The following is a 12,410-nucleotide window of genomic DNA, read 5'->3' as shown; positions in this document are numbered from 1 at the left end:
ATAACGAGGTCTGATTCTATGTGTTTGATGGTAAAACGACATTGATAAGGAATACACACGAGAGCACAATCGCCCTTTGAAAGGGAAGAGCGAGAATGACAGAGATCTACACGACACTGTCTTAAAACAACACCATATCAACCATAGTTGGTAGTCATATAGGTATCACTTGTGGTTACTTGAATATCGTGTAATTTGGTGGTGGCTTGTTAATCCCAGTTTGACAACGTTAATTAACACATTGACTTATATCTGACTTACAATCAGAATGTGTGACTGTTTGTTGAAGCAGCTTTTAATGCTGCCTCGGTATGGCTGCTACCCTTCATGCCAATATGGGTCAATACCTTTGTAAAGTTTGCAGTCCTAAAATGTCCTACAGTTTACGTAACAGTGGTCTGGAGGCTTTCATTAGTCGTTGAGACGGGAGAGTTGTCTCCCTTGCCAAAGAAGCGGAGTAGTCTCCTCCTGACTGGCGGCAGCTTGAAGGCGTAGATGATGGGGTTTACGAGGGAGTTGGCGAACGTCAGGACGCTGGCGTACACGATGTAGATCCCAACGGCCTCAGCAGACACGTCGTAAAATCCACCAGCCATGTACACCAGTATTATTCCACCTGAAACAGACGACATGATTATGTGATCAACCATCCTGTCATTAGCCTCAATCTGCGGACGCATCTCAACTCCTCTTAAATACGTTGTGATTTTTCTAATTAACTCAATTAAGATCCTCTCATACCTGTGTTAACTGGGCAAAGTCTCGAGAATGACGGCCATCTATAACTAAATTTATATACTAACAGAATCTTGACGACCCGTGAAGGTCCCGGGGATAGAACAGGCCTTCAGCAACCCATGCTTGCCATCATAGCAGGCGACTATGCTTGTCGTAAGAGGCGACTAACGGGATCGGGTGGTCAGGCTCGGTTGACTTGGTTGACACATGTCATTGGTTCCCAAATGAGCAGATCGATGCTCATGTTGTTGATCACTGGATTGTCCGGTACAGACTCCATTATTTACAAACCGCTGCCATATAGCAGGAATATTGCTGAGTGCGGCGTAAAACTACACTCACTCACTCACTCACTCAGAATCTTGATCCTGACATTATCGATAATGATTGTGAGAAATAATCCTTTTATGTTCCTTATTGGTGGGGAGAACTTCCCTCTTCACCAAGATGACAGACTACTTATTTTCTGTGCAGTTGAGAACTTGCATCATCTATCTGCTGCTGATATCTACTTTGGAGATGGAACCTGGGCTATGTGCCCAGACATCTTCAAACAGCTATGCTCCATTCATGCTGTTGTAGATGAGAAAATGCTGCCATTGGTCTACGCCCTGTTTCCCGACAAGAAGATGTCCACTTACAAACATTTCTTCAAGACCCTTAAAGACAAGGCTGCCGAGAACAACATTCCACTTGCTCCGAGATAATGGTCACAGATTTTGAGACTGCAGCGCAGACCACAGCAGGTTGCATGCTTCATTTCCGGCAAGCTTTGGCTAAGAATGCCAAGATTGCTGGAGTAGAAGCTATGCGGAAATCTGATGACAGTGTGTGTCTGTTTGTGAGAAGAGCAGCTGCTCTTCCTCTTGTAACACTTGGAGACATTGATGATGTTTGGGTGAATGCTTTGGAAAATGTGGACATTAATAGTCAATGCATAAGTAAATTTGCAGCCTATGTGACAACACAGTGGGTAGAGAAAGATGGTCGTGGGATCTGGAATCACTTTGACACAGAGGGATTCGGGACTACGAATCATCTTGAGGGGTGGCATTCCAAGCTCAAGACGTTGGGACCCTGCCATCCCAATATTTTCAAGTTCATTAATATGATCAAGAAGGAATACTGCTGCAGCGAGGCCATGATCCTTCAGTTGGGTGGTGGTGGAAGGTTGAGACCCCAAAGAGCCACATAACGTCATCTCGTCAGCATCCTGAATTTTGAAAAGGACAATCTGCTGCAAGGTTGAAGCACTCCAGTTGAATATGGAGATGCAGTGTCCCGCATTGTTGGTGTATAAGTGAAATGGTGTATGATGTTTTATATATTATATTGTCAAGCCGCGGCGGGTCTAACTGCCATGTCTAACTGCCATGATATTGCAGACATATTGCTAAAGGCGACATAAAACTAAACTCAGTCAGGATCAAGGGCACAATCGCACAAGGCTTCTGGCATCACGTATAATATGTTATCAAGGGAATATAGTGTTGGGAATAGGTTAGAATCTCACAATTCATGATTAGTTCATTTCAACCGACCAATCATCGAAATTAATTGGTAAGCGTCATAATCAAATTCTCCTGGTTATGTTTTTAATGCAGAAAAATGAAGAAAAACATGTATTTCTTTTATTTGCTTGCAATTTGCATAAACAGCATTTGCAAATTTCAAAGTTTAAGGATGACTAGGACGTTAGGAACATGTTGTGTTTGATTATGAGTAAACATGATCAACTGCATGATTGTTTAGTCATTACGACCAATGTTTGATTATTTCAGTTAATCGGGCCACCACTTGTATAGCCCTATTGATACAATAGACAACTATTGTCTGGTGGCCAAGGTTACTTTTCCACTGATGGCTTGATAATGACGTTAATCAATTATTTTCGATGATTGATCGATTGTAATGAACCGATCATCAATTGTGAAATTCTATCCAATTCTCAACATTAGTCTATACATCATCACTTTCTTCCATAATATGGATGGTGTAAATCCAACTAGGGTCCATGCAGGTAGCAAAGGTACTGTAAGTCCTCATGGTCCCTAGTATGGTGATCTATCTTCTGTTGTTGGCGATCTATAGCCTGTTTTATATTGTATTGTCTAAATATTGATATTAGTTTTAACTTTCCATGCTAGTTTTAATTCAAATTGTGATACTGTAGTTGTTTTACTGTCCTTTGTCGACAGGTTTTTATAACACACATATATTTCATTTCAGTGTTTTGTCTCCGTCCCCCGATATGGCTGAAATATTGCCGATGTGACGTTAAATATTAACTTACTCACTCCATAATACGGAAAAAAAAGTTAAAATGATATTCCTGTTTGGTAATTAGAACACATATGATTTGGGTTAATTTAGTATAAACAGGTATATGTTTAGTTCGTTCCGCATTATATGGTGGATGTTCAAGCAACACACTGTATTCAACCTCTGCCATGTTTAATGGACACATGGCAATAGAAATATCATTATCTTGTGATTTTCTGTGGGGTCGAAACATAAAATTAGGTATATCACATCTTATTTGAGTGATGGACATTGGAAGGTGAACATAAGTTAGAACTTTTGGGAACAATTCTGAGCATGAATGTTTGGTTGGTTTTTGTCTGACGTTGCACTCAGCAATGTCCCAGGAGATAAATGTAGAAAATGTACTTACACACTTAAACTACAACATATGGCCACTAGGATGATCTGGGCATAAAATAGTTCAAACTTCAACAATGTGTCATATAAAAGTTTCAGTTTATCAGGACAGCGTGTTCAATATCGTACATCTGTTTGCCTAAAAAGACCTATTCAGTAGATATGATGTAACCCTTGCTACATGATTAACACGTAGAGGATACCTTCCACAATCAAATCAGCATTTGCAGATGAGTGATGACCAAAACTAGCATTTTCCATATTATGGTGATAAATTGTTACCGATATTTTTTAACCAGAAAACAGTATTTGGTGGATTTTACCATATAATATCTTAAGCTCGAGATCGGGTAAGATTTATTCATAAGCTTAAATAACAGCCTCCTCGGTTTGTATGCACTGTACATAATGTATGAATATATATCTTCAAAAGAATGTTTCGATAATTTGCCACTGATTTTGAAGACGGAAAGTAATTTTTTCTGCCTAGCGCTTGGAACTTATTAATATAAGGTTAATTTAGCATCACTGCTGGTCTGTGTGACATTGTACATACTACTGTCAGGCCCACTTCCATTTGTTTCTTATCACCTTGTTAACACTAGCTGGCATCCCTTTGTCCATCCTATTCTTCATCCACTCAGTCAGTGCTAGTTATACCCTACCCCGCTGTCTTCCATTTCTTTTTCTTACTAATCTTAGCCCTCCATTAGCCACTGGTTTCCTTTGTTATACTGTTGTTGTTTCATCATGTATGCATATAACTGTCTGTTCATACATTCGCCCAATGAAGAAGTAAGAACACACTTCGAAACGTCGTGATTCCTTCACAATAAAGAAGTTGGCATTCATAAAAAAATTCTTGTCTTTATGTATGTCACTTCTACTTGCCCTTCAGAGACTCCATTTTTCTGCATTATGTCTGTGTTGCAACATGCCTATAACAATATCACGCAGTATAGCAACATTATCGTCAAATCGAATAATACAGTGCGTTTACAGCATCGTCAATATATCCCCCACAGTAATCACTATTTACAGTGCAACTAACAAGTTCATCAAATAGAATCAGCGGTAAGATACATCCTTGTAGAACTCCCGTTACAAGCCTTGGTCATAGCGTGCATACTACATCTAACAGCTGATTATACATTATCAAACATGTTATATAGAAGAGTGCTTACCTTGCCGTGTAGGCCAATATTAAGAAAAGCAAAAGTAAACTTATGTCTATATACTACGTCGAATGCGTTGTTAAAGTCGACAAAAATGCAATATATTCCGTCGCGTTTCATCGTTATATGCTTATGTATTATTCAGTCAAAAATAGATATGTGATATGTTGTGCTACATAAGCATTTCTAAATCCAACCTGTGATTCAATATATATTCCTGCATCGAGATTAGATTATGACACGTCTTTTTAATAAACATGAATACTTAAAAATCAAGAAGAGCAAAACCCAGCCAGTTATTTGGGTCGTATTCCCTGTCTTGTACACGGGCACATTAAATACCGAATGCCACAATTCTGGAAAATGTGAAGTTTTAAGCTTTGCGTAGAAAACACACAAAACCCGCGCTTGTACAAAGACAATGATAATTGGCACGATTCTGGTGGGATATCCCCATCTGCCAGGATCTGCGTTCTCCATATTCTTTTCACCGAAGTTCTGTTTTCGTCGCCAGTAATCTCATCACCAAATTACATCATCACAATTTCTGGTCACATTTAACGACGGCAAGGTTTTCAATGAAGTCTCTAATTTCTTTATCAAATTCAGAACTGTCATCAGTCTCACCAGGCTAAGGATTATGGATTAGTTTGTTTGCTGTGTAACTCCGCGCTTAGCAATATTCCAACTTGATAGCGTCTATAATTAAGGGGATTACTTAAATACCAAACCAGCTTTCAGCTGAAGAACAGTGACTATGATTTATGAATAAACAACTTCTTTTATTCAGTGAATGCGACGTTTCGACATAGATACTAATGTCGTTGTCAGCTTTCAGCTGATATATTTGCAGTTGCACCATTACAGTCATCGTATTTCTTTAAACAATCCTTCCGTCATTTATGAAAGCTGCACGGTGAATAACAGACATTGTAATACGCCAACATGACGCCCATTACAGTAGTTCTGACGCGTCAAGACGGTGTTTAGTTCATGGACTGTGCATCCCGTTCCCCGGACTAAAGTCCGATCCAAACAGATATTACAGACGTTGGAAGGACGGGAGCAACAGCAAACGATTCCACCTTGCAAAATCCTGGGCAGACGACTTCCGGTGGGTGTTTCAACGGGTTGTCCTGTCGTTCAGGAGACGAAGTGCAGTCACGACAGTTCCAGGAGTTCACATTCGTTTTTGACTTTTTCTGTTCCATTAGTTTGATCTGTGAGTATTTTGCGTTGGCATTATTTCACCACTAAATTAAAATGACTCCGCAATTCCATCCTTCGTCATCTGTATTGTTGTATGACACACATCTAGCTTCATAAGCATGCAAAAATGAAATACTGCGGGTGACTGAATTCAACAAATGTTAATTTAGTCGAATATATTTAGTTCAGTTTAGTATAGTATATAGGGTAGCCTAGTTTTCAAAACGTGATTGAGTTAATATTTAACAACTAATTATTGTATTGTAGAACAACAAAATTAGGAAAGAAAAGCCTGTTGACAAAGAACAGTAACATTACCAGTGTATTACAAATATTAAAACAAAACTAATTATAAGATGTTGTCATAAAAGGATGTTTTGAATGAGACCAATACAATATACACATATAAATCTGAAGATAGATCACCATACGAGGGACCGTGGGGACATACAGTAAATTTGCGTCCTGCGTGGATCTAGCTGGATTTACATCATCTCTTCAGCTTTCAGCAATTTTAGATGATCTAGCCATAGATTTAAACAAAATATTCACGGCGATTAAAAATAGTAGCAGGTTTAAATGTTATTTGAAATTTTCAGAGCATTCGATCGTGAAGCCGAGGACCCGGGTTAGATGCACAAGCCCGATTCTGGTGTTCCCCTAGTGATATTGCTAAAGGCGGCGTAAAGATGAAGTTACTCACTCAAAGACGGAGCAATGCTAAAGCTTCACCCTGTTGTACTGAAGTATAGAATAGCACCATGTGTTCAGTGTTCAGTTAAAACAATGAAGTGAAGATTTGCTCAGGGCATATCCCACGTCAGAACGAGTGAATCCTCAGATGCAGGTTACATCCATTCATTAAAGGATACGAATTCACTATGTTTTCAGTTTTGTAATCTTTCACACAAATCCTCAACCAATGCGGTATTCTAATCTAACAAATAGTTTTCATACTAACATGATCTATAGTGAAGTACAATCGAAAATATGCGTACATTTGCATAAGCGCATCGTTTGACTGGCCTTTACGTAGGACCTATAATTGTTATGCATCCATGCTTGTACTAACCATTGAAGAAGAAACAACGTGCGAAAAACAACGGATTTAAATGTGACTTTTGTGTCAACATTTACTCTTCTCTCTGATTTCATACTCTGAATAAATAGAACTCTATTCTGACGATATAAATCGAAGTTCTTGAAAGGCGTTTCGAATTTGGAAAAACACGAATGCATGACATATTTCATGGATACCAACTTCTTTTATGCTTTATATGACGTAAATGAGATAAGCTTGCTCCTTCATCAGAGCGAACTCTTGCTTCTTCATCACGTGGATGAAAAAGGAACAAGAATTGCCTCTGAAACGACGTTTAAGAATATAAAGGACATTGTTGACCATAAAACATGTATAATATATTGAACAGAAATCGATCATAGGATAATCTTACAAAAGTTACATTCGTTACACAAACTAAACTGCAGTGTACATTTCATTTATTTTTTAAAATTACACCTCCCCCCTACCCTTAATTCTGTTATTTATGACTTAAGTATTGCTGTATTAATTATTTATGTATGTCTCACACAATTCTGACACTCATGTTTTAAAAAGGAAGGAAATTACAGATATTCCCAGTTGTGTATGGTACATAAACCGGTGTAAATATAGCTGCATCTTCTTGCTTGGTAGCAAATGTTGGCACATGTATATTGCTACAAATTATAATGAAAACATTGCCGAAAACATAAACCGAAATTTAACCTCGAGATAAATCCACATGTCTAAATGAATTCAAATTACAAATGATATGAAATGAAATGTCTATACGACATCCGTTTGTTGTATTAAGTCAAGCTATGGCACGTGTACAATCATAACTGTGCAGTTCTGATATCTCATCATTTAAAAATGATTAACAGTTTTGATGTTATTGTTTGGATATTAGAATATGTAATAGGTAAGGACTAATGTTATAAAAAAGCATATGACCTTTTTCATCTGATCACTGAGAAAGCGAACTTTATCAGTGCCTGCATCTTTCCCAGTTCCTTGATGATTCGTTCCGATATATTCCCATTATATTATAGCTAATTACATTTATTGCTGGCGATATTTACGGCTTTCCCTGACACAAAACGTGAAACATAGCGCTATACAAATGTATGTAAAATGTTTTTAACGCAAAAGGCACAACGCTTTAATCCAAATGTAAAACATAATATTTTTGCCTAATATGTAAAACATTAATGCAGTATGTTAACTCAATTTTAGGCAATCGAAATCTATTTTTTCACAAATTTTGCAAAAATGTACTTTCTTTACAAAAGCCAAGATATCAAAATGTTTCTGAGAAAATCAACTTTATATTACGTGTATTTATTACATTTTAACCTGCTCACTATGAATGAAAATATACTAATACCGTAGTCGGTGAACATATACTTCCCATGAAAAGTTTATACTCACCCCTCTATATATAGCCACTTACGTTCTAGACTATCTTTTGCAAAATATCCATAGTGTTTAAAGGTACTGTTTATAAAGGAACTGATGTATTGTAAAACAAATTCGTACCGTTGAAAAGACTGTTGTCCTGAGTTCAATCATTGATAAAATTTGGAGAATTTTTCATAAAATCTTAAACAAAAAACGCATCTGTGCATCATATTTGCACATGCTTCTCAGCAATTTAATGCATGATCCAAGTGCAATTTAATTGCATAAGGTTTGCAGGTGATTCCCCAAACAACTTCAAATATTCCAACTGAGAATATGAAAGAAGATATTCAGGTGTGTATATTTTATAAATAAAGTTTTAAGGATATAACGGTATGAATAAGGACATCTGTTCAAAAATACTAGAAAGGAGAATAAAATAATGAAATAATGTGGGTGTTCCTTGTCACATTATATAAAACAATGTAACTTCAATCAAAACAACGTCTCTGGACATTTAAACACACACACACACGCGCGCACACACACACACGCACGCACGCACGCACACACACACGCGCGCACATACACACACACACACACACACACTTATAACATACTAAAGTGAGAATAAACTAATAACATACTATGGCTGTTCTGATCCTTGCCAAGTGATAAATGATATTATAATCTACCTAAGTAACTATTATGTCTGCTTGTACCTCTGTTCTTCCTTATCGTACGTTGAGATGAACATAAAGTGGAACAAATATAAAAACGAATTCTATCATGTTTCCCTCCCATGCTATGTCCTTCACTAAATACCAGGTATTCAACCTTAAGCCGGGCATTTATCAAATTCAATCTTTAACGAACTTTCTGCCAGTCCACTGTCCTTTCCATACAGTAGAAGAAGCCTTCGAACACTGACAGAATCAGGGATTTTGTGTAGAGGGCAATATATCTTTGGCCCTTTGATGTCAGTTGGTGGGGCAATTTGACCGACGGTTAGGACAGATGTGAACAAACTGATATCTCAACAAAAACAATTACAAGAAAAGGAAAAAGGTGGAAAGAAGAGTGATGCCTGCAGAATTTCAAGTCGAAACCTTGGTTAACGTACCAAATATGAAAAATTGCTAAACCACTTCTTGAGATATATCGCAAACCATTTGTCTGTGTGGACAGATATACGGACGGACGAACGGTATGTTTTTGTCCCCAACTTTGCGCCACATGTGTGGGATAAAAAAGCCCATACGATGAACCTCCCTTGAATAGGACATAATGAATACAGTTCACATGGCCAATTATATAAACACACTAAATGGAATATACATTATGATATCAAGTATCTGTATACATGTATATATTTATACAGTTACAGACTTTACTTTGACGCTTAATGGCATTACAGGTCAGATTCCAAATTAGAAATAAGGGTAATTTTGACAGAAATACCTTAATTATTTTGAAAAGTAATAAAGAAAAGTTTCTGAAAAATGAATTACTGTCTCCAAGAGATATAAATAACAAAAAGCTGGATTTAACAAATTTCGCTGATCTTTTACAAATTGCGTAATTGTTTTCACATTTTGCGTGAGGTGTTTAGATATTGCGTCAAATACATTTTCTACACATTGCGTTGCATTTTTACACACTTTATGTTTTACGTTATGTTTTTACATACTGCGCTAGATTGTATATGCTGGGGTTGTACACATTTTGTGTACAGCATACTGCGCTAGATTGTATATACTGGGGTTGCACACATTTTGTGTACAGCATACTGCGCTAGATTGTATATACTGGGGTTGCACACATTTTGTGACAACACACTGCGCTAGATTGTGTATACTGGGGGTGTACACATTTTGTGTACAGCATACCGTGCTAGATTTTATATAATGGGGGTGTACACATTTTGTGTACAGCATCGATGATGAGGATAAGTGAGTGACTTACAATTTTGAGTCACAGATATTATTTCAGTCATTTATCGTGACGTCAGAAAGACATACATTTAGACAAACTGTATTTGTATAAATTGTTGTCATGGACGGACAGTATAGCAATTAGATTCTCACAGATTCTGTTTGAAATAACTTTAAAATACTAAATAATTATTCATTAAAACTGTATGTAATCGGACTATAGATTCCAGCATCCAAAAACCTTAGACCACCACACCATGGCTCTTACAATTGTTATTACACTTTCCCTCTATAAGTTTTTTCCAACAATAAAAAGGTGCAAATATTAAACCTGTAGTAGGAATAGCATTCTTTGAAAGAATGATCGTACGAATCGCTCTCCCGGAGACAATAATTTTCCAGCACTTCAATTCCCATCGCGGGCACCGAAGAATTAGTTAAGCGACGGTACAATATCCTTATGACCATATTAAAATGAAAATATACTTAAAGCATACCATCTATGGCGACGTGGCTGCAAAATCGTTAACATCAACCAAAATGAACTACAAACTGATGTCTTAGAACAGCCATCGAGTAGTTTAGTAATCACAAAATATATATTCCAGGACATGATATTAGCGGCGTTGATCTAATAAGCGAAACGTTAACCTGTATACACACAAGATGACTCTTTTCCCGAAATGTTAAAAGGGTGTGCAAGTTGAGGGTCTGTTGGGTAAGTGTACGTAGCAGATTAGTGAAAGAATGATGAAATAAACACGATCGTCTATTTCTTTTATGTCACTAAAGTTTTATAATTGTTTAAGCATTGTGAAATTTTGGTTTCACTGGTTCGGTGTTTTTTCCTTATTGAGGAGATGTTAAAACGCCCTCAAGCAGAACATTTGAAAGTTAATAGACGTTTCAGTCAGGGGAGCTCCAAGGAAAACATGTTGCGGTTGTTGTGTATTGAAGACAGTGGATGTCTTATGAGCCTACTACAATAATACTTCAGAGCATGTGTTGTTTGAGGAATTTGCTTTTCATCAAACAGTTATGAAAAATGAGTGCGGCTGTGAACCTGACTGAATACCCTGTGTCTTACCTAGAGGTGAAAACGAAATGATGTAGGCTCCTATCAGGATGACCACTGTTTTGGTGAACTTCATGCTCCCAGAGGTACTGTTGCCCGAGACGTCTGTTGCTGCGATTGCACGGGAATGTCTCCTGGCTACCAGAAATATCTTCATGTAGAGGATACAAATTACGACAAGCGGTAAGAAGATTAAAAAGAGTCCCAACTGTAAGTATCCTGCAATCAGTACCCGAAGAAAAACACAGGGAGATTCTGAGGATCTGGGTGTGCCCCTCCAGCCGTAGGAAGGTAGAAGACCGAAGTTGACGGCTAAGAACCAAATGACAGCCGACATGATAGACACGGACTTCCTGGAGATGACATCCTGGTAACGGTAGGGGAAGACAATCTTCACGAACCTGTCCGCTGTCAGGAGGGTTAGATGATAGATAGAACAAAACACGAAGGCGAGAACAGAACCAAGACGAACCAGACATTCTGTGAAGTTCTGAAAGTTGATCAAGTTGTATCCGACTGTGTGAATGACAAGGACCCCTGTCAGCATGTCGGTGACGGCAAGATGGCACATCACCAGATCCGTGGCCTCCAGTCTCGTCCTTCTCACCAAGGTATCCAGGACAAAGGCGTTCGAGATCAGGGTAAGAATTCCAATGAGTAAGATAACGCCGTTTATTGCAAGTAGAGGTGCAGTTACCTCGTATCCATTCAAACTTGTAAATAGAACTAGCGATGAACCTGCTACAGAGTTGTTCGCCATGACGCATGGACATCCAGTACACACTGAGTCTAACTCCTTAATGTATATATCTACTAGCAGAATATACACTGGTTTTATTACACTCGACCATAAGGAACCTTTGATCAATGAAGCCATTAAGGGACCTCAATGCATAGTGAGTTTGTGTACACGGATGAAATCGACTGATTGCCGGAAACAATTAGCTGCTCTCACCATCATTGACATTTTATCAATGTGCAAAATTCTAGCGATGTTCCTGAAACCAGAACCCACTTCGTTGTTATCGTATCACAGATTCGTGGCAAAAGGATGACACCATCGTTCAAGGCGCCGCAAGTCGTCTAGAGTTGCGTCCCTTCTGTCAACGAGAACACGGTTTTCTTTCAAATCCCGGTTCGGCCTATATCTCTTGTTTCAGCAACATTCAGGTGTT

General features: G+C 38.1%; 1 protein-coding gene across 1 annotated transcript; it reads right to left on the bottom strand.

Moving 5' to 3' along the window:
- Positions 1-383: 383 nt before the first annotated feature.
- On the bottom strand, positions 384-11,995 carry LOC137279040 (adenosine receptor A2b-like). Its single transcript, XM_067811524.1, has 2 exons — positions 11,248-11,995; positions 384-616 (listed from the first exon to the last, which is right to left on the bottom strand). Exons 1-2 carry the CDS (start codon positions 11,993-11,995, stop codon positions 384-386), a joined length of 981 nt encoding a protein of 326 aa, XP_067667625.1.
- Positions 11,996-12,410: the final 415 nt, after the last annotated feature.

Source organism: Haliotis asinina, chromosome 3 (assembly GCF_037392515.1).
Source record: "Haliotis asinina isolate JCU_RB_2024 chromosome 3, JCU_Hal_asi_v2, whole genome shotgun sequence".
Lineage (NCBI taxonomy): Eukaryota > Metazoa > Mollusca > Gastropoda > Lepetellida > Haliotidae > Haliotis > Haliotis asinina.
Note: the sequence above shows the minus strand (reverse complement) of the source record. Positions and strands in the feature narration are given on the sequence as shown.